The sequence below is a fragment of the Salminus brasiliensis genome, chromosome 6, assembly GCF_030463535.1.
Source record: "Salminus brasiliensis chromosome 6, fSalBra1.hap2, whole genome shotgun sequence".
NCBI lineage: Eukaryota > Metazoa > Chordata > Actinopteri > Characiformes > Bryconidae > Salminus > Salminus brasiliensis.
The window spans coordinates 6356012-6383985 of NC_132883.1; the positions used below are offsets into that span (position 1 = coordinate 6356012).

The following is a 27974-nucleotide window of genomic DNA, read 5'->3' on the forward strand; positions in this document are numbered from 1 at the left end:
CCAATGTTTCTTCTGGGAAAAATCCCTCCCTTTTCTGCAGTAACAGCCTCTACTTTCCCGTGAAGGCCTTTCAGTGGATTTGGGAACATTTCAGTGAGGATTTGATTGCATTGAGCTGCACGTACATTAGTGGGGTCATGCACTGATGTGGGAGAATTAGTTCTGGAGGTAGAAAGGTATTTGATGAAGCTCCATCACTTCAGATAACTTATGCATTCCCTGTAATTGTAATTGTAATTGTTTCTTTTTTTTTTAATTTTTAGGAATTGAGCTACTTCAAATATTACTATAATGAATTATCCAAATGGTCCACAATATCTATAATCATTCATGTTTTTATGCTCTCTTGTTTTTTCCAGACAACATCTGTGTTGAAGGGCCGCTATATGGCCAGATGCAGTGTGACATCACACAGCATTTATATGCAGGTGAATTTTTTTTTTGCTCTCTTTCACTTGCTGCCTCTGCCTTCCTCTCGCTCTCTCTTCAGTAATCATGTGGTTTCTGTTTATATACTTACAAGTAGTAGGTATACAAGCTCAAGAAGGTAAGTTTCCTTTTATGGTTTATTTCCATTTTATTATCATTATTTTATTATTACAATATTATGAATGTAACTTACTCTACTTTATACTGAAACAGTCAAGGTCCAAGAGGACACATGACTAATTGAGTATGCATGTTAAGAAGATATACATTATTTTTCCTAAGGATGGTAATGGGGTTTGCCTTTTATTGAGAGAAAGGAAAATATCTTAAATTATAGCTGTAGTACTTTGACCTTTATTTGACAATTTATACAAAACAGCAGATGATTTTTTTAAAGTACACAATTGTAAAAATAGGCCACAAATAGTTCTCAGGGTTACTTTTGGTCTCCCAAAGATTAACGATGAAAAACATTTGAGAGTGTGAAGAACCTTTAAAGAAAAAGTTGTATACCTTTGAACCACAGATTGCAAGGTTTTGTATGGAATTACAGGTTGTTCTTCAGTGGAACAGCATAAATAACCATAAACTCTCATTTTCAAAAATCATGATCCTGTCAAATTGTTTTTTTATTAAAAATAATATTTTTTGGCTTAGACATACAGGTACTTAAAGTTACTTAAAGTTACCTTCATATACACAAAACCTTTATAAGGTATATGATGTATGGTAGTTCTGGATATTCGTTCTTCACAGCAGTAGTTCTTCCACTGAAAAGTGTTTTCATTGGCGCCAAAGAGTTTGAAACAATATTACAGTTCTGTTTTCTTAAGAACCTTTTAAAACATTTATAGAACCACTTTACAATGTGCAGATTATTTGTTCTATTAAAAATAAGATTTCTATTAAAAATAAACGATTATTATTCGTTCTTGTTGCAAACATACCGTTCTAGATAAATTTTTACCTGTGGTTTACGCAGTGGTTTAAGGAACCATCCACTGAGAGGTTCTTTAGAGAACTAGTTAAAACTTTTTTTTCTGTGTCAGAAGGTTTTAAAATAAAGCAATAGAAGAATCAATTAGTAGAACAGAATAGAACCAATTTTGTTCCCTAAAGAACATTTTGTGCCAAGAACCACTTTAAGTTCATTGAACTGCTAGTGTATGGATTATACAATTATAAAAAACAAGATTCACTTAAAAATGAAGGTTCATGGTTAATGTTTTTGGCTTGAACATTATTTTAGAGCTTTCAAATCATACTGAAGTTCTTTTAACTTTTGAAGTTAATTTACTGCAGTGGTTCTTCAAGAAACTGAGGTTTTATATATGATTTATGAATTGTGAATTATATTTTTTAGGCACTAGAAAATTTGTTACAACAACCACCTTTGTTCCCTTAAAAATAAGGTTTTGTTAATGAACAGTAAATAATATTTTTGTACAGGTCTAGAAAAATAATTGGTAGAGAACGTTTACATGATATATGATATTTTTTAACTTTAAAAGATCCTTATTTACAACAATGGTTCTTTAAGAACCAATCAACCAATCCATGAAATACTTTCATAGAATAATCTTTGTTACCTTTAAAATAACGCAATAATATACAAATAATATTTTTCCAGCACATATCATAGAATAGCCACCATCACATCCTTAAAAAAATCTCATTCTTTAAAAAAAGTAAAGGTTCAATAATGGTTCTTGGCTTGAAATTTTAAAGTTTTTCTGTTACAGCAGTGGTTCTTCAAGAAACCATCCACTGAGAGGTTCTTGAGGAAACTAAAAGACGGCAAAACATTTTTTTGACATCAAAGCCATTTTGGGTTGAATGTGCAGTTGTTGGAAAAATTGTCAATTAGTATAAATGGAAAGATAATATACCGAATGTTTACAGGTACTCTTTAGGCTCATACAAAAATGGTTCTTAAAGATCGATGCACAAAAAGTTCCTAATGAATAGAACCTAAGTGGGTTCTCCTGTGGTATCAGTGAAGAGAACGCTTCGGGAACTTTTGCATTTTTTAGACTAGATTTGTGTGTTGTATTTTAGAATTTATACAAACTAACTATGATAAAGTTTGATGCTGTGTTGTGTTTCATCCAGTGTTTGTACGCACATTTACTGGCTTTAAAATTGTGCTTTATTCTAAATTTCTTTCTCTTCTGTTTTGATGTTGGTTGTTGTCAAGCTTTTGAAATCCAGTATATTTAGACCAGAGCAAAATACAAAAATCTAGACAGAAGAACACAGTTCAGCAAACTGTAGTGCATTTTCACATAGAAAAGCAGTATACTGCTTTTCTATAAGGATCTCAGAATAATAGAAGGTTTTTTTTTTGGTGGGACAACTTTTGTATTTGCAACTTGTTAGCCAGACCTCTGAGTGAAATACTTATTTATTTCAGAGCTAGCATAACATGCATGAACTCATTTAAGTTCAAGATAATAGAATATTGACGCTGTCACATTAACCTTTTATCTCCGTAAATGTCAACTATGAGTCCATTCAGCATAAAATTCTAACACAATGTAAAGAACAACTGCAAGATTCACATTATTTCAAAAAGTCAAAAACAGTGAAAGTGGAGATACAAGTTTTTTTTTTATTTGTTGACCAGAGGATGGGTTCTCCTTTTAAGTCTTGGTTCCACATTTCCTTTGGATCTAAGGGAGTTCTTACCCTGACCACTGTCGCCTTCGGCTTGTTTGAAGGAGGCTTGGACCCGGTTCTCGACCCAGTAACGCTGTATTGTGAAATTAGTTGTGAAAAGCGCTGTATAAATAAATTAGAATTTAATTGAGTTTAATTGAAAAAATTCTCATAACAGCAATCATATGAAAGGCAAGTGTGGTAGATTTGTTTTGTGGGAGGTTAATACAACATCAGTTGAACAGCATTTATAAAAACAGATTAGACTGTACACACAGGGTGGGGACTGACCAGCTGACAGAATTTTGTAAAAAGATGAAATTGCTTTAAGAGTAAATGTTTCCTGAAGGTTCTTCACTGGAAAGGGCTTTAATTGTTGTGAAACACAGAGTTTTTAAGGGAACCAAAAGTGGTTCTCTTGTGAGATCGCTTCTTTTTGGCAATATGCTAAATATGAATTATTAATATATATAATATATTAATATTTAAGCATGTAGAATGAAATGATGATTACAGCTATGAAAGTTATTCAGTCATGTCAACTAAATCAGTCATTTCGCTTTCATGCAGTCTTTCCAAATATAATGTGGCCACAACTAAACTAAAATGCTCAAATAAATAAATAAACAAAACATTACACTGTTGCTGAAAACTTGGATATGCACTACTTCACACACTGGCCACATTATTTTTATATTCAATAAAATAAAATAAAAATTATTTTATTTTAGAATAAAATACAGTTGTTCTTACATTTCTTTAAAATGTCTTTATTTGTTTTTTTTGTACAACATGATTCTATTATATGATACAAATGATAATATACTGTAGCTTTATATTTTTATAAATAAAATAATAAATAATACATTATAATATATAATACATTACATAATAACATATTATGTTACTATATTTAAATATCACATAGTATATGTATTTACTAATATCTCTCAATATTGTATCAGACAATTAGACAATATTATATTAGCAAACATTACAAAAAAGACTGAATATTAATTTATTGTAACTTTATTCTCAGTTTAATTCATCATATTATTATTTATCTTATTAATATATAATCTATAGCTCCTTTCATATTTTTGCTCTCAGAAAACATTACTGAATATAGTTTCCTAATAATAACTGATGCTCCCTGGGGTGCACAAAACAAGCATGTTTGAATCATTCTATAAATTTGTTTGCAGTCAAAGTGATTTAATTTGATATTTATTTATTTTTTATATTTAAAACATGTCATAAAGTAAATTTGTAAAGTAAAACATTTTGTAATATTATAATTCTTGTTGGTGATCGTAGTATCTCTTACCACAGTTCAAAGTATAAAATGGTACCCTCTGCTTAAAATTTTAAATTTTAGAAAAAAATGTCTATGTATATGTTTTTAAACACCACATTTATATATTAATATGTAAATACATTCATAATCACAGTTAGACATATAAATCATAATGAAGAAAGTCTGCTTTCTGTGTTTAGCGTTGTATCTGGCCGTCAACAGATATGACAAAGTGCTGCGCAGAGCTGGGGCACATTGTGAGAGGTTGCACATCACAATCACTACTTTATTCAATCATTCATTCATCCATTTACTTATTTATTTATTCTGCCTTTTCAGTACCAACACATACAGACACAGAAAGCTCAGTTTTCAATACAGAGCATAGTCTGAAAGAAATTACATTTAAATTTAAATGTTCACTATATGTGTATATTAGTCTAGACACTATATCACAAAATAATCAATAAATTATAACCAATATTGACATAAATAGTATAATAAGTAATAAAAACAGAAAATAGTTACAGAAAATACTGTCTGTAACTGTATTTTTTATTACTTATACTATTTATGAGAAGAATTTGTTTATTATTTTTTTTCCAACATATATGAAATTGTTAGTTTTATTCCAATTGCTGTTTGTACTTAGGAATATACGTAGAACTTATATTCTCAGTATATCAGACAACATAAAAACAGGCAACAGTGGTATAGATAAAAACTGAACGTAAATAATTATGACAAAAGCAAAGCACAGTGGTTTAAATTATATATACATATATATATATATATATATATATATATATATATATATATATATATATATATATATATAGTACAGTGTAATCCAACCTCTGGATATGTTGGATATGTAAAATAAATAATGAAATAATTAAATCCAGTCCAATCCAACTGTCTCTCACATAAAGATGGCAGTTCCACTCCCGTATTATATCTGTCACCAGGAATGAAATGTGAATGCAGAAAGATAAACAGTGTCAAGAAAATAAAGCCCGTAAACACAAAATATCCCTGTGATCAAGAAATAAAAGAAAAGTGGCCTTAATGTGCATCAAATAGCTCTGACTATCTGATATGATAGATAGCTGTGAGTGCAATGCTACAGGAAAAACCCTCGGTTTAATGTCTCTCAGCTTGAAGTGGTGGTTTAGAAATTACACAGTTTTCTCACATGCTAACCTAAGTGAAGAAGGTTCACCTCCTTTAATTCCACTCAGGTTTTGGGCAGAGCTGTGGTTTAACTGAAAGTGCTATGGGGGGAGGAGGGGGTGGTATGGTTTAATCTCTCAATCTGCAATGATCTGCAACTCTGACAGAAGCAGAGAGCTGAACGTCAGGGGCAGATAAGATGCAAAAACGCTTGAGCAGAATCTGTGGTTAACCAGTTCCCAGCTTAGCAGACTCACAGGCCTATTTCCCACCGACCATATACGGTCAAAGTCAGACGCCCAGCTGCGCCCAGTAAGGCAAATTATTGTGCAAAGCAAAACTAGTGCAATACTATTACCACTACTATTACTACTACTACTAATGTTTTTACAAAAATATCTGCATCTTCTGTTGTTTATGCATCAGTATAAGATTATGAATTCTTGCCTACAGCGGCGATCCGGACAGTGTTGCGGGGAACAGACAGTCCATGCAAGGGCCGTTTGGAGGTCTACCATAAAGACCAGTGGGGCTCAGTGTGCCATCATCAGTGGAAAAAAGAAAATGGCAAGATAGTATGCAAATCTCTGGGGTGCGGTGAACACATCAACTCTGGCCAAGTCAACGAGCTCCCCACACTTACTACCAAAGATCTTTCGCCACTCACGACCATGTGGATGGACGAGGTAGCATGCAAAGGAACAGAGAACAGCATATGGGAGTGCGATGCCCTCAAGTGGAACATCACCAAATGCCATAGAGAAAACTACATCATGGTGGAATGCTCAGGTATGAGCGATGCCTTCAGTATTTTGGTCAAACAGATGTGGTAATCTTCATTACATGTACTAATTGTGGTATAATACTGAATAATATTTGTGGATGACATCAAAGATATCAAAGACGCAAAGATTGGTAGTATTATTTTCATATGTAATAAGTGCACATATTCATAAGGTACACTGCCCATCAAAGGTTTGGGGATGCCTAAAAAGAGTATGCTTTGTTATTGCTTTGCAATAACGTAATAAGCAGTGATATGAACTGAAAATTGTCTACACATCAACTGCACACAAAATTGTATCCATACCATTAAAGATAAATATATAGGTATATTATATATATATATATATATATATATATATATATATATATATATATATATATATATATATATATATATATATATGTACAATTTATTATGTATATCATTCATATTATACATTTTATTTTGTACATATTATACATTTACATTTGAATCTGGCATTTTTTTTTAACATTGTATCAATGAACGGGCTGTCATGGCGTGTATGGCCAGACCTGAAGGGATGAACACCCGCAGAGATGGAAATCAAAGCAAGACGGTTTATTAACAAAACCAAACAAAGGGATAAGAAACGTGAAGTGCAGCAACGTGGGCAAAACGAGGAACAGAACCAAAACGTGACAAATCAGATGGCAAACAAAACAAACCTGGGACTGGGAGAGGCAGGGAGCTGAACGAGAGTGTAACTAGGGGGAGAACTAAAGGGGAGATACAAAACCAAAGACAACCAGACCGTGCTCTGTGTACAAAAGGGGGGAGGCTGTGGGGCGCTAGACCAAAAGGCAAGGCTGACCTAACCTGACTTTGCAGCGTACAGCCTTGAACGTGGGTCGCCTTGGAACCTGAGCATGAAGTGAACGCACCTCGCTTGCCTCTAGGGTAGGGTGGAGACTTTCTCCCAAACGTGGACTGCAATCTTGAGCTGACATAACGGGTGAGGAATCTCTGAGCGTCTCCGAGATCCCAACAGAGTCATTTCACAGCAGTGAACAAAGGGGGTAACGCTCCTTAAGTACTCCCAGTCCCAGGTGAAACACATGAGTGAACAAAGAGCAATGAGTGAACCCAACTGAACATGAATCAACACAAACAAACTCAAAGGAACCAGAAATGACAAAGATGTTCTTATTTGGGCCTGTGGGTGGCGGCTTGGGATCGCCCCGGGGGAGGGTGTGATACCAAGTGCCTGACACGGGCCAACAGAAATGGCCCAGAATTACTTAACTTTCCAAAACTTTGTGTGTCCAAAACCACAGCTTTACGGGAGAAGGGAAAAACGGCCTTAACTTTTAATGGAAGTCAATGTAAAAAGATTTAGAGTAATTTTGTAGCATTTCTATTGGACCCTTTCATCAAGTAATTTAAACACAATGTAAACCACTGCCAAATTCACATGAAATCAAAAGGTTAAAAACAGCAAAAATCCAGATACAAGGTTTTTGTCACACAGCACCAATATTTTGCACCCTTCTGCCATTGCTATCTGCCTACTATAATGACTTTGTTATAGTTTATATGGATATTATTATTATTACCACCACCATTCACTATCATTAGTCATTGTTCTTACCATTTATACTATGATTATATTCTTTATATTATATTATGATTTTATCAGCACACCAGAGCAGAAGAACAGAAAGGTCTTGATGGTCATACTGTGACTTTTACCAATAATTAATAAATAGTTCTGACCAGAGGAGGACGGGTCAGGTCCCTCTTGTGAGTCTTGGTTCCTCCCAGGGTTTCTTCCTCCAGTTCTGAGGGAGTTTCTCACCGGGGGTTGTTTTGTTTTGTTGTTGATCTCTTGTACTCTTGTACTGACTTCTGTTAAGCTACACAATAAATCTGATTAGATTTATAGTAAAAAAATAAGTTTCTTTTTTTTTTATTCACATACAACATCTGCTAAAAATAAAGGAAGGGTTATTTTGGAAATTGGAATGGATGCAAATGCAGTAAATATATGTTTCTTGTCTCTGTTTCTGTTTCTTTTTCAGGGACTGTCAACTTGACTCTGAACATGAATGGATATGAAGATGAGTGTGCTGGGGTTGTCCAGTTTGAAATACCAAACGGCACAGCTAGTGTGTGCGACTCTAATTGGAGTGAGTTTTGTTCTCCTCAATCATACACATCCATATCTATACTGATATGTGTGTGGGGGGACACCTTAGCAACCTCCTAAAACATTATAGTAACCACCAAGAAACACCTTGCTGTGCCATAAAATCCACTAAGCCACCCCCTGAAATACAATGCCAAATTACCAACAACATATCACCCATGTAGCAACCATTTGGGACGTCTTAGCGATAGCACAGCATCACCCAAGCAATCATCATTAATACCATAGCAACTGCATAGCAATAGACCAGCAACAACATAGCATAGCGCAAACAGTTTTGCCTAAGTGATTACGTGGCAATAACCTAACAACTGACTAGAAGTAGGAACCACGTCATCTTTTTTCACTGAGTGCACTTTTCTAATTATTATAATCACCTCACACAGATAAAAACACATCAGATATGGTGTGTAAAGAGATGGCATGTGGAGAACATTACAAGACCCCCAAATCTGGAACGTTCCAGGGAAAGCCAAGAGCATACAACGTCCCCCTCAGCTGCATTGGCAGCGAAATGTTCTCGTGGCAGTGTGTGGACTGGGTCACTGCAAAGTCAAACACATGTCAAACAGAGACCAGCATCATCTGCTCAGGTAAGATCACTGGGATGCCCCACATTTCCACATGTATTTATTTAGCTCTAATTCCACATACAATATTCCACAAAGCTCTGTGTTACCTGCACTGTGGTGGTCCTATGGGGTGAACGTGTGCAGAGAAACAGGTTACAGGACTACAGTCTGTAATTATAGAACTACATAGTGCACCTATATGGTAAATAGTCAAGTCAAGTCAAGTCAGATTTATTTGTATCGCTTTTTACAACTGTTGTCGTCACAAAGCAGCTTTACATAATTAGTACTTAATAAAGGACAGAGACAGAGAAGAAAGAAGAAATAACATGAAGGATCAAGCCAACAGCGACAGTGGCAAGGAAAACTCCCTCAGAGCTGGAGGAAGAAACCTTGGGAGGAACCAAGACTCACAAGGGGGACCCATCCTCCTCTGGTCAGAACTATTTAAACATTAATGATAAAAATTACCAAACCAGATACAACAGAAAGTTAATAGTGGTGATATTAATAGTGGCAGACAGCCACGTGTCCATCTAGGTTTCAACACGGCCACCAAACAGGCAGCAGCGGCAGGCGGGTGAGCCGCCGGTCTGCCATGGGTGGTGGCGGGCTGGCCGGACTGGTAGGTGGCAGCTGGTCTGACGCAGTTAGAGGGAACCTCAGCAGGCAATCTTTCAGCAGGTCGGGCTGGGTGGCCATTTACTCAGAGAAGGTAAAAAGAGAAAGTTAGTTCTGAGAGGAATTTTATGGAGAGCAGTGAAAGTTGAGCATCAGCATCAGAGTATGTCTGACGACTCCGGCAGGTCTGATTATTACAGCCTAATTAAAAGGAGAGAGCCAGAAGGTAACACGGACACGGGAGCACCCTGAAAACAGGGTGAGTTGATAGAGTTGATTAAATGGACAAAGAGTGTTTAAACAAGGAGTTGATGCTAATGTTATGGCTAATGTTATTTGGCATCACTTGATGTTCCTGGTCAGCTCCAAACATCAGCTGTTGATGTCATCAGCTGGTCTCATTAGAATATACAGAGGCTGCATGACTTCAGTAGCAGCCAAAGGCCTGTTGGAAACACTGGGTTGTAATCAAGCTCTTGTTCAACAGCTCACAAAAGCATGCGACTGATCGGAGGAGATGTTTGCAGTGGAGTTCTGCAGGAAAAGCAGAGCACCAAGACCGGCACTTGGGTTTCTGTACCATATAACAATAGTATAAAAGACATGGCAGACGGCATATGTTCGAAGCTGAGGTGCGGCAAATCCACTGAAATAAAACAATGCAGTAAATCTAACGACACCTGCCTCACATGCACAGGTAAGCATGCATGCCCTGGTTCTCAGTCCAGGTTGTGAATAATACTTTATGCATATTTTAGCGCATTCCTGCAGATTTCTTTAATAAATTGTCTGAAACATTGACCCACCAAAGGAGTTTAAAGGAGAGTTGGATGGTTAGTAAGGATGTAACAGTGCACAAACGTCCAGTACAGTTCAGTACAATGGGAAAAAACAAACCAAAAAACAGGGGGAAAAAAACAGGTTTTTTTATGTAATCTAAAGACAGACAGTTGTGCAAGCTACAGTGTGCTTCTACTGCCGCACAGTCCCCCATGGGGTAGTTAATGCAGCATGTCATAGTCTAAACTAAGCAGTGAATTGTAAACGGTAGCATGCTGGCTGATTTCTGGACACATACACAAAACTGTCCAACAACGCAGACACACCTTTCTTGTAAAATCCACCATTAAGTTAAAATAAGTGAATTTAAAAGTTAAAAGAGCAGAATGTCCCTAAAGTTATATGTTTGCTTATTTTCCATCATTTCACTTTAAAGCAGACCATTAGAGATAGAGAATAAAGAGAGTAAATACTGACCTTGTGAGTCACCCCCCCTACAAGTGAGAAGGGAGCAAAGTGAGAGGGATGGGAAAAGGGGGTGGGGGCAAACAAGACTACAGTTATCATAGCAGTACTCCTAAAGCACTACAGTTACGCAGTTCTCACAAGCGTTGTCCGGCCTGCTTCACCAGAGTTACATAGTGCAGCATGTCAAACCCAGAGTAGCCACAATAGAGATGCTGTTCTCTATATTACAAGTCAGTAATCATCTCATTTCAGGGGCACAAATATTACATAATGCTCTTTTAACAAGACTAGATCAACCCAGGTCTGCTGCCCTGCTTTGGTCTCTGTTAACTAGCATGGCTAATCAAAACAACCAGGTATATAACATTATAGTGAGTTGACTTTTCCACTTTGGTTGTATATCAGCTGTCAATGATCGATTCTTTCAGGATGAAAAAAGCCTAGATAACCTCAGACCAGTGGAACCAATTTTTCATAGCTTTCCATTTCAAGGTGAAACTTTACTTGACTGTGCTTTTCAGACCGTGTTAAGGTGATGCTAAAAAACAGCTGTTTTGGGGAGATCTACGTGAGCGTGAACAATACCAATCATACAGTCTGCAGTGATAGCCTGAATGCAGATGAGCAGAATCGGATTGGGAATGTGGTGTGTAAACAGCTGGGATGTGAGAAACTGCTCACCGCCTCAGCAGGATCTTGGACAAATAATCATGAACGCCTGAGCCAGCTGGACTGCAGTGGAATTGAGGACTCACTGTGGGAGTGTCTAGCCAAACATGAACCTGTTGGGAGCTGCACTGCCACCACAGTTTCATGTGCAGGTAAGCTTGACTATGGGTAACTATACAAAACAGTAGCTTTCAGAGTTAGGAAATAGGAGAGACTAGTATTCAAATACCCCGCTAATAAAACGCCCTGGCCACACCCTCAAGCTCTTAACCAGCATAGGGTATGTAATTGTTTGAGTTGAGATGGTTTAACTGGTCTACCAGCATGAACAACCTGACCTGAAGCTAAACAAGCAGAGTGACCCAGCAGGCCAAGCTGGTCGACCAGCATCAAATTCAGAATTTTTCCATTTCAGAGATGGAAAGAGAGTTTAGAGGAGAGAAATGAGATAGGCTGTTTTGTCATTGAAACATATGGAAAAGGGCGGAGCTACGCATCATACTGCAACCAGCCAGCAGAGGCGCTAGGCCTCTGGTGGCTTCACTTTTGAGAGATGATGTGCTGTCCATACTTTTCTACATTTTCATCATTGGTAGACACAGTTACTCCAACAAAAGTAGATTTTGTTTAGGTTTTGTTTTTGGAATAAACAGTGAAGGAGCAGGTGTCCCAATACTTTTGTCCATTTATGTTATGTTTATTTATCACTAAGAGCGCTAGGTAAATCACACTAGTAAATGGTACAATGCGCTGTGGTTGGTGTAGTGTAGTAGGTAACAACAACAAGGCCCTACCTATGGCAGACTAAGGTTCAGTTTCCTGGCCAGGCAAGCCCACCACTCTACACCAACAAGAGTCCTTGGGCAAGATGCCTAACTCTGCGTTTTCCTACCTGTGTAACATGATGCCATAAATGTAAATGTACTCAAGCTGAGATCCTGTGTTTGGCAGCGTTTGAAGACGTGAAGCTGCGAGAAGGTTTGGGCAGATGCTCAGGACGACTTGAGGTGAAGTTTGAGGGCTCGTGGTGGAGAGTGCGTTCTGCTGGGTGGACGAACATAAACTCAGATGTGGTGTGTAAACAGCTTGGCTGTGGGAAGTCGCAGACTACTAAAGATAATCTTTTTGTTAAAAGCAACCTTCCTTTTCTGAAGCGGACCCTGGCATGCGATAACAAGTCCAGGAAGCTCTCACAGTGCCTTGGCCAAAAGTGGGACTCACGTCAAGATCAAGAAGCGACGGTCAACATCATTTGTGAAGGTATGTGATCTTTATGAATGCAGTTCAAGGGTTTGAATGATTGCTGTTTGTGACCCACTACGTGACAGTGGAGCCAATAAAGATGCTCATTATTTAGTGCTCCAAGTATAGGAGCCTGATATCTCATATACTTTACTGTCTGTCTGTTTGGTCTGTCCTCAACAGAGGAAAAGCTGTATTTCCTGCAGGGGGGCTCGTCATGTGAGGGGAGAGTGTTAGTGGAATCTGGTGGAACAACAGTAAATTTAACAGTAGCAGAAGACAAGTGGAATGAAATGGCCACAGAAGTCTGCAAGCAAATGAACTGTGGGGCTGCACTCCCAAGTCCTGACATCTCTCACTGCTCTGCTAACTCAACGTCAAACTCCACCTGCACCAAGGACAAGGCAACCGCACTGAATGTTACTGCCAGCGTGAAATGCACAGGTACGCAATAGGGAGGTACGCAATGGGGCGAATGGTCCTGTGTATCATTCATTCTTTTAAATTCGTTGATTTCATTTGTTAGATTTGTGTGATCTGGAAGTTCAGGTCCTGCACTTTAATAATTCGGTATTAACACAATGGGCATCTCCTTTACTCTGGCTCAGGGGCACCATTAGACCTGGGGTCTAATGCCCCAGTAAAATGTTACTGTGGGCCAATTGTATCCTGGATTACTGAGCAGAACTACAGGACACACCACACTAATTTACTGTAGGCCAGCAAGTAAAGAGGGCTAAAGGCCTTGCTCAAGGGCCCAACAGTGCTTCCGCTTCTTTAACCAGGGTATCAAACCCACAACCCTGTCATCAATAACCCTAAACCCCACTGAGTGACCACTGAGTGCCCCAAGGAAATAGAGGCATTGCCTGATTGGGGATCGAACCCCCCTGCTGCGCTGAATCCTGGCCACTATTAGTTATCTTGGTTTGCTTTTGCTTGCAAAAAGTCAAATTAACAAAAATCTCTTGATTTTAAAAATGTTAGTGATATTGTTTTGAGTAGTAGAGGTTCCTATAAAAATAGTTTGCAGTGTTTTCTTTTATTTTTTAACAAATACTTAGATTAAGATTTAAGATAAGCAAAGTATTACGGCCGGCCTGTAGAAGACTGCAACATATGAACGGGAAAACCACACAAAAATATTTAAATAAGATAAATACTTAAATAAGATACAATTTGTGGACTTTATGGAGGGCTATTAAAGAGGTCAGATGTCTAGGGCGAATATGGCTCACCACTCCTGATTCAAGGTCATCCAGGGTCTTCAGCTTCTTCAACAGAGACCATAGAGAAGAGAGAAAAAACTGTCAAAAATGATGTTGGTCAGATGGTCAGCATTACAACAATCCAAACTAATTCCTGGAGCCTACCCTGGATAAACCAGCATGCCCCCATTTACCCCAAGTGCATTCCCCTAATCCCTGCACCTCCCACCTGCTAGCCACACCTGTTCCACTAGCAGCCAACAGAGGACACACCGGGTCATAGCAAAAGCAATAACCCTTAAACCACAGGGCGGTGGTGGCTCAGCTGTTAGAGTGCTGGGCTATTGATGACAGGGTTGTGGGTCTCTACTCCCTGGAGTTGGCTGCCCACTGCTCTGGGTTTGTCTGTACTCACTGCCCCTAGGTCACTACATGCACCTTTACCTTTAAACTCCAACATTGAAATAAGAGATCTCTGAATTATCCACCCTGAAAAACATTACAAAACCTCTAAGCAAAAAAGAAAAGGGCTAGGGGCTAGGGGGTCTGAGTGGTCCAGCAGACTAGGCCAAATGCAAACAATTCCTGGGTCATGCCACCTGCCACTATGACCCAAGTGTGACGGGTTCGAATCCTGGGTCATACAATCTGCATCCAGAGCCTGAGGGAACATATTTGGCCTCTCTCTCTCCGGGTGGGTAGAGGGCTCCCTCTGTCTTCCTATTTCACTTCAGTGGGATGCTATCAGAGCTGGGTGCCCGGCTTTCCTCAGAGCGCATTGGTTGCCCAGTGACCTTACAGTTCGAAAAGAGGTGGTGGCTGGTTGCATGTGTCAGTTTTGCGTGTGGTTTATCAGCGATGGGTGAAAGTCAAAGCAACATATTAAAGTTATGTTTTTACAATGTCTGCTTGAATACATTTGAGAACATGGTGTATGTAACACTCCTGGCCTATTTCTCCTCAGGTTCTATAGAGGTGAAGCTGGAGAACAAACAGGGTGAGAAGTGTTGGGGCAAGGTGACGGTGTGCATGAACGGTAATTGCGGAGGGGTGTGCATGGACACCTGGACAAAAGAGAAGTCTCAAATGCTGTGTGAAAATCTGAGCTGTGGGAAAGTGCTTCTAGGGCAGTATGATGGACCCCAAGATACTAAAGTGACTGTTGGCAGTGTCCACTGCTCTAAACAGACAGAGAAACTCAGCCAGTGCAGATTTGTACTCCTGAATCAATCATCCTGCCAGAACCCAGCCTATGTTGCCTGCACAGGTGCTTATTACATTGAAGTTGACAAATAAGTACTATGGTAGAATGGTAGCTGGTTTGGTAGAGGTAGAGGGTTAGTGTATAGTGTGTACAAGCAAAACAGCTTTCTGAAATCTGGATTCTTTTACAGGGAGTTTGAAAGCCAAGCTGACGGACTCTAGATATAAGTGTGCTGGAAGAGCTGAGCTGTTTTACTTTGGAGTGTGGCGCTCGGTGTGCACCGAGGGTGTCAGTAAGGAAACTCAGACCACCATCTGCAACACCGTGGGCTGTGGTAAAGCCCTTTATTTCAGCAAGGCCATCCAAAGTGGCCTTATACAACAAGGAGTCTCAAATATCGTCTGTACAAGTAACATTACCACATGTAATGTGACTGTAAAGAAAAGCTGCAATGTTGGATATCTCAAATGCAAAGGTATTTCCTTTACATTTTTCCGATCCAACAGCATTGTGCCAAAAGCTTGAAATCACTGGGGTCATAATAATCATGTTTGTTTATCATCATCATCATAATAATAATAATAATAATAAAATCTAGGCCTAAAACAAAAACAACAATAAAACAACAACTTTCCTCAAGATTTGACAGCGGCTTAATATTTGACCATTCAGCAGATCATCAGTAAAGAGACTTTTACTGAGGGCTTCTTCTGAATTCAGCTGTTCTTCACTTTTTTTAGAGAGTCCAAGTTTAAAACCCCCAGTTACACTGAGAACCCACTGATCATCTAACAGTTCTAATACAGACCATCCCAACATCCTCAACCAGCTGCTGTAGACCTGCTGCTGACACCAGTCTGGAACTGGATCTGAACTGGATTAGATTCAGATTAAGGGGATTGGATTGTAGGTAGAGGTTGCGGTTATGAGGGATTAAATTAAGTTAAAGTTAAATTAATTAAATTAAGGTTAAGGTTAGAAATAAGGATAGAATGAGGGTTAGGTTTAGGTTTTGGATTAAGGTTAAGGTTAGGATTATGATTAGGTTTTGGGTTGAGGTTAAGGTTAGGACTAGGGTCATACTGAGGGTTAGAATGAAGTTTTGGGTGGAGATTAAAATTAGGATTACAGACAGGGTTAGGACTAAATTTTGGGTTGAGATTAAGGTTAGGATTAGAGACAGAGTGAGGGTTAGGACTAAGTTTTGGGTGGAGATTAAGATTAGGATTAGAGACAGGGTGAGGGTTAGGATTAGGCTTTGAGTTGAAGTTAGAGAGAGGATTGAGGTTAGGTTTTAGGTTGAGGTTAAGGTTAGGACTAGGGTTATAATGAGAGTTAGAATTAAGTTTTGGGTTGAGATTAAAATTAGGATTACAGACAGGGTTAAGACTACATTTTGGGTGGAGATTAAGGTTAGGATTAGAGACAGAGTGAGGGTTAGGACTAAGTTTTGGGTGGAGATTAAGATTAGGATTAGAGACAGGGTGAGGGTTAGGATTAGGCTTTGAGTTGAAGTTAAAGAGAGGTTTGAGGTTAGGTTTTAGGTTGAGGTTAAGGTTAGGACTAGGGTCATAATGAGAGTTAGAATTAAGTTTTGGGTTGAGATTAAAATAAGGATTAGAGACAGGGTGAGGGTTAGGACTAAGTTAACAAGGACTGGTAACAGTGGGGTCATTAGATGGGTGTAAGGAACCCGTCTCATATATAGACTACCATGTGTCTAATGCTGCCTTCTCTTTCTAGACTGGAGAAGGCTGCTCATCACCTCCCTCGAGGCCTGTTCGGGTGGAGTCTATGCTGAGTCTGAAAAGGGCCTGAACCCTGTAAGTCCAGAGGGTTGGGGGGCGCAGGAAGGTGAAAAGCTGTGTCAGTATCTGCAGTGTGGGAAATACAGAAATCACACTGAGGTAAATCCACAACAGATCGACTCACTGTGGAACAACACCTACAAATGCTCAGGCACACCCCAAACCATCTGGGACTGTGAGGTTGAAGGAAAGCCCACACAGCTCAAGTATCTCAGCATCAAATGTGACGGTATGAGACATCTTCCCTCCCAAATGTTCTGATGAGTTCTGCAAAACATGGAAAACCACATGTGGTTCTTCTACAGCATTGCTCTAAAGCAGTGGTCCACAAGGCTGGTTCTGGAGATCCACAGCCCTGTGCACTATTGTGGTTTCCCTGCTTTGACACACTCACTCCACCTTTACTCCAGTGAGCATTTGTTCATGAGTGGGGTGGATGTGCTGGGAGCAGGGAAATCACTATAATGTACGGGACAGGGGGCCTCCTGGATCAGGGTTGGACACCACACTGCTCTAAGAAAGAACCCTTTGGAGTGCAGCAAGTGTGCATGGGGGCATGGGGCTTGCTCAACAGGCAGGATTATTGGACAAAAGTATTGGGACAACTGTTCATTCAATAGTTTCTTCCAAAATCAATGGTGTTAAACAATTTATCCTGCTTTTGATGGAGTAACGGTCTCTACGGTCCAGGGAAGAAGGCTTTCTACTAGATTTTGGAGGAGCATTGCTGTGAGGCTTTGATTGCATTTAGCAACAAGAACATTAGTGAGATTATAATGTTGAACAGTTACCACCCCACCTCATCCCCCCTCCCCCAAACTCAGATATTGGCTGGAGCACCATCCATAATGCCAGTGAACACAGTTCCACTGCTCCACAGCTCAATGCTGGGGGGCTTTAAACTCCTCAAGCTCACGTCTGGCATTAGGCAGCATGGTGCCAATAGGTTCATGTTTATCTGCTCCAGAGAGTCCTATTCTATTGATAATACTTCTCTACAATACTCATGCATGTGCATACTAGTATATCTCAGATAAAAGCCCCTCAATAGACATTAAGATGTTGTGTTTGATGTGTGTTTCCTTAGGTAACCCAAACATAAGTCTTCTGGGGAACTGTACAGGCGAGGTGATAATTAACCAGGATCAGCGTGTGTGTTGGAAGTCAGAGACTAAAGAGCGTGTTTTAATTGAGCTTTGTCAACAGCTGAAATGCAGTCAGTTAATCACATACTGGGAAACTAAAACCACCAGCAATGGCCACAACTTTATCTGCAGTGGCAAAGAGAACAACCTGTGGCAATGCAGCTCCACTCAGGGCAAATGTGACAGTGTTTTGTCGTTGGCCTGTGCAGGTAAGCCTATATTTCTTAGTACAGTACCATGCAAGATTTTTCATGCCGATTTAAAATGATGCAGCTACTTTAACACAGATTGTAAAGTTTGTTTAAAGCTGGGTTTACAACAGGTTTTAGTCAGAAGCTCTCCTAACTCACTGATTTTACCTCTGCAGCTCAGTTTGGTCAAGAATACAAATTAAGTTGAGCCTTAAAACATCAGTAAATGAGCTGCAGCTGAAACTGATTAAATTCTGTGTAAGTTGTTTAGTCTTTGGCTCCTCCCCCTCAATGTTTGTACTGTTCATTCCCAACTGCAGGTTAGAACTCCCCCTGATCGCTTGACATCCCCAAACTGGGAGGTTGAGGCCTTTTGTTGGGTTTTGAAGTTATGATCTCCTCACACATGATGAGTAGCAGTTTGACCGTAGGGCTGATCTAGAGCTGTGAAGTTGCACAATATAAAAACACAGTTCTGAGTAAATTTACCTTCCCTTCTTTCTCAGACTCAGAAATGTACATGACTTCACAGCTCTAGAGTGGAGCGACTGCCTGATTGTCAAGAGGCAGGAGATCATTAGTTTAAATCCTGTTAACACCACAGCACTCCATGGTCAGGAATCTGGGAATATGAAGGCTTCCTCCATGTGGTAGAGGGAGGTAGATGGTGACCTGTAGATGGGAATGAACAGTAAATGGACTAAACATCTTACACAGTATTCAGTCAATTTGAGCTGCACCGTATTTACCAATGTTTTGAGGCTCAACTTAATATATGTGATATGCAGAAGTGAGAAATGTGAGTGTGAGAATGTCTGACTAAGCCAAGTTGAGTTAACTAAAAAAACTCTGTAACCAGTTACTGTATCATTTTAAATTGGCCTATTTGTATTTATTTTTTATTGTGTAGATATTAACAGATATTAAATCAAGGATTCAATCTTCTTAGTAGTTCTTTAATAATTCACAGTATTTTCTTATTAATAAACCGTGAATTTAAAGGTTCAGTACTGTTGTAGACTTTGTGGACTGTCTAGAGGCTTGACATCAACTTCTATATCTAATATTGGAAAGATCAAACCATCTAGACCATTCAAGGCAAGGCTGAATAAGAACCAACACAGACACATCAGTGCATCACATTTACATAACTCATGTGTGTATCATCACCACATGATTAAAACACATTTATTTACATAAATATTGCCAAATGTAAGTTAAACTGACAAACTAAATTATGTTGATGAAGTAATGTGGCACGTTTGTCAGGGAAAGGGGCATGACCACAGTTATCTAGCACTCAGCACACACAGAGACCAATCAGGCACAGGTCTGAATGATGTCCAAACAGCTTTTATTGACATCATTTCATCACCAACACCCAAAATAAACTAATCAAACATGCCTAAGCCCATTAGGGCTCTTTGGACAGTACAGAGCCTGTGGACGCTCTTGGTATCTCTTCCCTGCCACCTGGAGCATGCTGTCCTGAACGGCTCCAGGTGGAGGTCATTAGGGTGACCTGGCAGTACATGGGAAGGGTTAAAGCCCTGTATCGGCCTCCTCACCACCACAGTATATAAAGCTGCAGTGCATTGCATTGTAATAATGTGTCACTTTGTTTTCCAGGGAGTGCAGAGTTCAACTTCACTAAGAAATGTGGAGGTAGCCTTCAAGTAAAATACAGAGGATCATGGGAATCAGTGCATGTTAAACCGGAAGATGCTAATGCAATATGTGAACATAAGGGTTGTGGAAAAGTCAATGATACATATGATGGTTCAGAACAGACAAAGACAATTTTTCAATGTAAAAACAAGGACAGCCATCCAAAGCACTGCATCAAATTTTCCTCCTCTCCTGAAAACAGCACTCGAATCAAATGTGAAAGTAAGTATTGCAGTCAGAGAAAAGCTGGGGTTACTGGCACTGGGGACACAGCATCCACCTGCTAATGCCCATGCCAGAAATGATCAATTTAAAGTAGTCCTCTGCTCTAAACTTTTAAATGAAGGTGCTACTATGGGTTATTTGAGGGATGCCACAGAAGAACCGATTTAGTAAAAGAAATGTGAGAAAAGAACCTTTTAAAAGCTTTAAGAAGTCAATATAAAGGGTTCTTACCACTGTCCAATTACCAAAGGTTAATTTTACACTCATATCTCCTTAAAAAATGGTTCTTTATGGAACATTAAATCTAGCAGGACTAGTGATTTCTATCAGAATAATACAAAAAGCAAGTTCTGTGGCATTTTTACACCAAATTTAGTTGTTGGACATAAATGAGTGATGATACTTTGTGTAAATTCTAACTGATTACAGCGTGTTATTACAGTTAACTCATATTTGTAGCTTTGCATCAGCTGCAGCCGATATCGATTAAATGATGTGTAAGATTTTTAGTCTGTGGCTTCGCCCCCTTTATTTGTTTACTGTTTTTTTCCATCTGCAGGGTAAAACTTCCCTCTATCACATGACATCCCCAGACTGGAAGGCTTTAGACAATGAAGTACCGAGGCCTTGCTGGGATTTTAACTTATGATCTCCTCACACTTAATGAGCAGCAGTTAGACCGTAGGGCCGGTTTTGAGCTGTGTAATTACACTACATAAAAACATAGTTTTAAGTAAATAAACCGTTCCTTTCTTTCTTTGACATGGAACAGCTTTTAAGAGACAGAAGATCATAAGTTTGAATCCCATCAACACCACAGCCATCCATAGTCAGGAGTGATAGGTGATAACCTGCCATGAATACATGTGAATAAACGGTAAACGGATTGAGGGTTAGGAGCCACAAACATCTTACATAGTATTTAATCAGTTTCAGCTGCTAATGTTTTTAAGGCTCAACCCACTATGTACTGTCAAACTGATCAAACTAAGATGCAAAAAATGAAAAATGTGAGTTAGGAGAATTTCTGACTAAGCTAAGTTGAGTTAACTCAAAAAACACTCTCCAATCAGTCACTGCATCATTTTAATTTGGCCTGCTTTAAGATAAAGTGAATCATATAGTCTGTTTTTCTATGTTTTAAACTCCAGAATTTGTTCCTGAAGTAATTGTTCAACCAGTAAACATTGCACTTATTACGGGTGTCGTGGTGGGCCTGTTCTTTCTGCTGTTGGCCATTGTGATCGTAATCTGGCAGAGAAAACGCTTCATCGTCATCTGTAAGTAGCTCATCAAACCGCAGTGTATCGCATCTAATACCAGGGCTGGCCCAAGCCTTTTTGGGGCCCTAACCAGATTTTCATTTGGTGCCCCCCCCAATACCACTACCTCAGCACCAGATGCTTCATCATTCCAACATGCTGAAGCGCCCGGGCCTTTATCGACCACCCAAGCGGCGCATATCTGCATTTGCCCAACAGTGGCAGCAGCCAACAGCAGTAATTGATTAACCTAGTATTAGTGTGCCAACTATGAAGGTAAATTAATATAAAATCACGGTTACCTGTGTAATACCATTTTTTATCATGATATCTTGGGGCTCTTGGGGGGCCCCCTGGTGGCATCTGGGCCTTAAGCAGCCGTGCTATTATAGTATGCCTTGGGTCGGCTCTGTTTATTACTACATACAAAAAACATATGAATCATAAATCATTGTAAATGTTTCTTAATGGTTCTTGTTGTACAAGTTATACAGGATGTAGGGAAGCATTTAAATTGGTCACCAGCTGCCCTTCACACAGAATCCCACATTTTATTGGTGGTTATTTATAGTACCATTCAATAAAATGTTCTCAGGGAACCAATAGTGGCCTTTTTAGTGGCCTCTATATTTGTATAAGGTTGTATGACTCCATTTTTGAGAACAAATCTTCTCAAATAAGTAATACCATGTTACCAAAAAGTGATTTTATATTCTATTAAAATCAGACATTTGGTAACATGAGATACTAATTCAAAAATAATCAATGGAAAACACAAATATGATTCTCGATAAAGGTATTAACATCACATGTAATTCAAATTATGTGGTAGGGCACTGTTAGATATCTGTCTAAGGTATAGCTGAGCAAACTTTAATAACAAATACCAAATTGTACCTTATATGGGTGACACCTCAGTATAAGATTGGCATTATAATACCTGTATAAAGCCATTTTAAGCCTTATTAAAGCCAATTATTGTCAATTAACTGCTTATTACTAAATGATTAAGCTATAATGCTAGAGAATGAAGTTTAAAGCAGAAATCATTGTGTGTGTGTGTGTGTGTGTGTGTGTGTGTGTGTGTGCCCATTGTTACAGTGTGTATGGTTGTGTGTTAATGATTCAGTTCTTATTCCTAAAATAAAAATGACTGTATTGACTGTATTCAGATTTTGTGGAATGCCACAGGGTTCTATTTTAGGGCCTACGACAGTGATGATAGTTATAATAGTAATGCAGTGTGGGCATGCAGGGTTGAAGGGGTTTAAGGGATTAATAAAATTAATTATGCTTTGGCTGGCTCCAAAGAACCACAACATTATATAATACAGACCCTTACACAACACTACTTTCATATACTTACATTTTTAATCACTTACATTCTCAATTTACTTTAGTCACATATTTAGCATAAATATGTATTAACAGTAATGAACTTGATATGTTAGTTACCAGAAATTAAATTAATAAGCCCTAATAAGGTGTTAATAATTCATTACTCATTACTTCCCCCATACTGAACTCTTTTACTGTATTTTCAGGATGTACCCTTTCCTCCCAAAATGAGTTATATATAGTTGTATATATATAGTTGTATATGTTGAACCATTTAACCAAAACATCGTTATGATGTCTTTACTAAAATGCTATAGATTGATATTTTGCAAAACTAATCAGCCACTAGATGGAGTGTCTTTTTCCCTTTACTGTTTGCTGAGGCAGGCTGTCTTCTTCCCCACGAGAATTCAGTGGCTAACAGGGATTCTGCAGCCAGTTTGAGTGAATAAGCACAATCAGCTTGAGTTAGAGCAACTGTACAGTACGTTCAGCTTCAGCATGCACTGTAAATAATGTGATAAATAAATGAGATTCAGAGCATTTGAACTTGGGTTATTTAGCAATTCTCCCAACTCACATTTTTTTACTTCTGAATCTCAGTTTGGTCAACAATACTTACTGGGTTAAGCCTCAAAATCTTTAGCAGCAGCTAAATTTGCTCCAAATATTGTGTAAGATGTTTAGTCTTTGTTGCTCCACCTAAAATTGTCGAGTTAACTCAAAAGTTGCTCTGTAATCCATTACTTTAGCATTTTAAGTTGGCCTGAGTTTATGAAAATAAATTGGATGTAACCTTCTTCTTTTATTTGCAGTAAGATCACAACTTGCTGCGGGAGGTGATGATGTAGAGCTCAGCGTTGATGCAATGCAGAATTTAAATGAAAGAAACGGCAAAGGTACGTTTTTTTTGTCTCTAGGATTCAAAAATTTGGAGACAGTGAATCTGTTGAAATCTGTTAAATCTGTTGAAATGTGGTGTAGCATAAAAATGGCATTGATATTTTGCAAAACCAATCAGCCACTAGATGCCACTAGTCTTTTTCCTATTGCTGTTTGCTGAGGCAGCCTTTCACTGAATGAGAGTTCAGTGGCTTACAGGGATTCTGCAGCCAGTTGAGTAGTTAAGCACAGTCAGCTTGGGCTAGAGCAACTGTACAGGACCTTCTTGATTTTGCAGACCTTGTTAGCTTCAGCATGCACTGTAAATAATGTGATAAAGAGTGTTTTTGACTTAACTCAACTTAGTTGACTTAAAAATACTCTTAACTCACATCTTCACCTCTGCATCTCAGTTTGGTCAACAGTACATACTGAGTTATGCATCAAAGACATTAGTAAATGAGCAGCAGCTGGTTTTGCTTATCTGTTAAATTGTGAATTCTTTATGTGACTGATCGTCATACCACTAACCCATACACTCCCCACACTGTGCAACACACTCTTCCGTTCAAACTAGATCTGTCTGACAGAAAGTCATCCATGTTTGAAATAGATGACTATGAGGACGCTGAACTCATCATGAATCCACGGGACGACAAATCCAAAAGCCAAGGTGCTGTCAAGAATTTAGTTCCACCACAGCCACGCTGTCAAGCCATTTACCCACACAGCTGTGTGCTTTTTACCATGTAACCATGTAGCAGAAGACTCCCCAAAAAGCTCATAAACAGCAAGGCTAAGAGGTGTAGCGGGATAGAGGAGGATATACACTATATGGCCAAATGTTTGTGGACACTGCTTCTAATGAATGCATTCAGCTACTTTAAGTTGCACCTATTGCTGATGACACTGATGTGCAAATGCACAAATGCTCAAAGCTTGTCTAGTCCCTGTAGAGATGTACTGCCACAAGAATAAGACTCTCATTGGCAAAAAAACAAAAACAAAAAACAGTTGGATAAAAGAGACAGTACTCCAACAAAAACAGGATAACATTTTTTATTATCCTTGATTTTAGAAATAACAAAGTTAGTTCATAGGGTTATATATATATATATATATATATATATATATATATATATATATATATATATATATATACTTGCACAATGCACTTTACACATGCACATGCAACTCACATGCAAGCATACTGTACTTCTATATTAATATTTATAAGAATTTGGGAGGTAATGGAAGTACTGCAAAGTACGAATTTCATTGTACAGTGTAACTGCTTGTTTCTGCTGTGCACATGACAATAAACACTTGAATATATATATATATATATATATATATATATATATATTTGCCTGTTTACACTGTGTTTACTTTTGGTGAGATAGAGCTGCATTCAGCTGAAGAGAAGGAAAGGAGTGCAAGTGAAGGCTCTTCTAGGACGGAATATGATGATGTGGAGGAAAGATACAACAGCCCACTCAAGTCAGAAAGCAGCAACCCTGCTGAGCCGCTCCTACCCCCTCGACCCGCTAACTTACAGGGTATTACAAAAAGTCTGTCAGTGTGTGTGTCTGTGTGTGTCTGTGTGCCTGTCCAGCACATCATCTTCAAAGAAAAAAGTAAAAACTATAGATTCAACATGAAATGTTCACACAATGGAAAGTTAATGCACAGCAAGTATTTTCAAGTTTTGTAAAAGGTAACACATGATGGGGTCGTAAACAACACGATCACGAGGTTATACAAGGTTAATACAATATAAATATGTACATTTCTGCCTATTTAATTATTTATTTTCATTCAAAAGTTTATCATTTGAAAATACCTGCTGCTCACTTTATGATGAATAAACCAATAAATTAATTTATTCACTTCAAAAATAAAACATTTATCCATTTTAAAAAGATAATGGATAATAAAAAAAATATAATGTATAATGAAAAATGCAGTATATTTTTGCTTCTCTTAAAAAAATAAATAAGTTAGTAATAGCAAAAAGAATCAGATTTGTTTCCAAGCTACTAGTTAAACATTTAAAGATGTTTTTCTTGATGTTTTAAATTTCAGTTCAATTAAATTGAATGAAATCAATTTCAGTTTTTCTATTTCAACTTTTTTCTCAATGGCTATGTTTTTATTTCAAATATATAACGATTCCAGTATTCTAATATTATTATGTGTCATTTCAAAGGTGATAGATATTAGTAGAACTTTTTTCTTTAAGATTTGTCTAGGATAATCAGCAAAGCTGTAGAAAATAATCAATAAAGTAATGGCAATAAATAATATCATGAAGATTATTGTATTAATTGTATTAATTGTTTTTTCAATCAAATTTGATTTGATTTGATTTGTATCAAGACTTGTAGACTAGTAAACCTGTAGTACCTGTAGTAAAACTTTTAAATCATATTTAAAAGTTTAATTAATTATAATACATTAAATAGATTGTAGATTAATAAATTAATAAACAAATAAATAAATAAACAATACATTTGAAGTTTAATAGTGTCAATACTTATATCAGCAGTTTAGTAAAATCAGTAGTCAGACTTCATCATAATTCACAGTTTAAGGAAGATAACACTGTGACAAATAAGGAATCTAAATGATGTATTATTTATGTTGTTTAAGCACCTAAAATATGTAATATTTGAAAGTATGTACATTATAATGTAATACAAACAATGAATATTTATATTAAAAAATATACCTTTTTTATACCTATTTAAAATATAAATACCTTTTATATCTAAGGCACCTTTTATGCCTTGAATGATTCGTATCACCTAAATCCACACTGTATTACACAATTAAATCTATAAAATCATAAAACATATTAATATACCGTGTTCATGTTCTTTGCAGATGATATAAGTTATGAGGTTGAGCTGGAGGAGCTGGATGACTATGACGACGCTGCGCCTGTCCAGGCCACGCTCAGTGATCCAGAAGGAGGCCCAGACCCAGTGGACAGTGTGTCGTCAGATATGTCAGAGGGACCTGATGACTAGACCGAGCCAGACGGAGAGCCGCATGAACAAGGTGACTTCCAGACTGTTCTAGAAACAAGGCTGGAGAGGCCTGTTCAACGTCATCCAACTCATTCAGTTTAAAAACGTAAACAATATCAGCTGTAGTGGGATTGATAGTCAGTAAAGTGGCTGTACTGGCTGTACTGGTTGATTAGAAACTTTGTTTTTCAGTTTCGTCCTTTTTGCTTTTTACCACATGGCTAGTAGTAGAAATGCTGTAGTAGCACCTGCCTTCTTTCATGTCGTTTTTTGCAAGCTAGCAGACAGACAGACAGACAGCTAGATAGCTAGATAGATAGCTAGATAGATAGATAGATAGATAGATAGATAGCTAGATAGATAGCTAGATAGATAGACAGACAGATAGCTAGATAGATAGATAGATAGATAGATAGATAGATAGATAGATAATTTAATTCAATTGCATTAAATAAATACTGTAATAACAAAAAAGTAATAAAAAAAGCCATTCATAAACAACCGTTCACTTCTAGATTTTGCTCAATAGTTTAGTTATCAGGAGCTTCTTAAATGCTTTTCACTACAAATGCTTTTGATGTGTGCAATCTTTTTAAGATTGTTTGTGGATTTATTGAGTGTTTTATTGATGCATTTTTTGGTACAGAGAATTCTTGTACACTTTACCAAAGGTAACATTAAATGAGATTACTTTGTACATATGATTCCTTTTCATAAAAAGAATGTTTGATTTATTAATGTAAGTGTACAAGAAAAAAATCCAATCCTTACTATATATACTGATGAGACATAATATTAGGCCTAATATATATATATATATATATATATATATATATATATATATATAGCTTGCATATTCATGTGCTGTTGTATCTGGCACCAATTCATTTCCTGTATGTTGTGAGGTGGGGCCTCCATGGATTGCATCAATGAGTCTCAGGTGCCATGATCGCCAGTTCATGACCTTCATATTTTGTGTCTCAAGTGTCTCAGATTCTTATGCTTGCCTATTTTCCCTGCTTTTAACTTTTCACCTTCAAAGACTGTTCACTTCACCTTGACAGATGCCACTATAGATGAAGATCAGTGTTTTCACTTCACCTGTTGTGGCTGATTGGTTTGTGCGGATTTGACTTTTATCTGTATAA

At 38.0% G+C, this 27974-nt stretch overlaps 1 protein-coding gene across 1 annotated transcript; it reads left to right on the forward strand.

Annotated features, from left to right (window-relative positions):
• Nucleotides 1–478: 478 nt before the first annotated feature.
• On the forward strand, nt 479–27949 carry LOC140556753 (scavenger receptor cysteine-rich type 1 protein M130). Its single transcript, XM_072680815.1, has 18 exons — nt 479–547; nt 6011–6346; nt 8384–8491; nt 8898–9104; nt 10192–10401; nt 11474–11773; nt 12573–12881; nt 13047–13307; nt 15036–15338; nt 15466–15750; nt 17019–17312; nt 18171–18437; nt 20049–20309; nt 21464–21592; nt 23728–23811; nt 24372–24467; nt 25198–25353; nt 26681–27949. Exons 1-18 carry the CDS (start codon nt 496–498, stop codon nt 26824–26826), a joined length of 3804 nt encoding a protein of 1267 aa, XP_072536916.1. The 5' UTR covers nt 479–495; the 3' UTR covers nt 26827–27949.
• The last annotated feature ends 25 nt before the right edge of the window (nt 27950–27974 follow it).

Coding starts and splice junctions, on each gene's coding strand:
- LOC140556753 (XM_072680815.1), top strand. CDS start 496: ATGTGGTTTCTGTTTATATACTTACAAGTAGTAGGTATACAAGCTCAA. Junction 6,347..8,383: donor CATCATGGTGGAATGCTCAG/GTATGAGCGATG, acceptor TTTCTTTTTCAG/GGACTGTCAACTTGACTCTG. Junction 20,310..21,463: donor CACTCGAATCAAATGTGAAA/GTAAGTATTGCA, acceptor TTTAAACTCCAG/AATTTGTTCCTGAAGTAATT.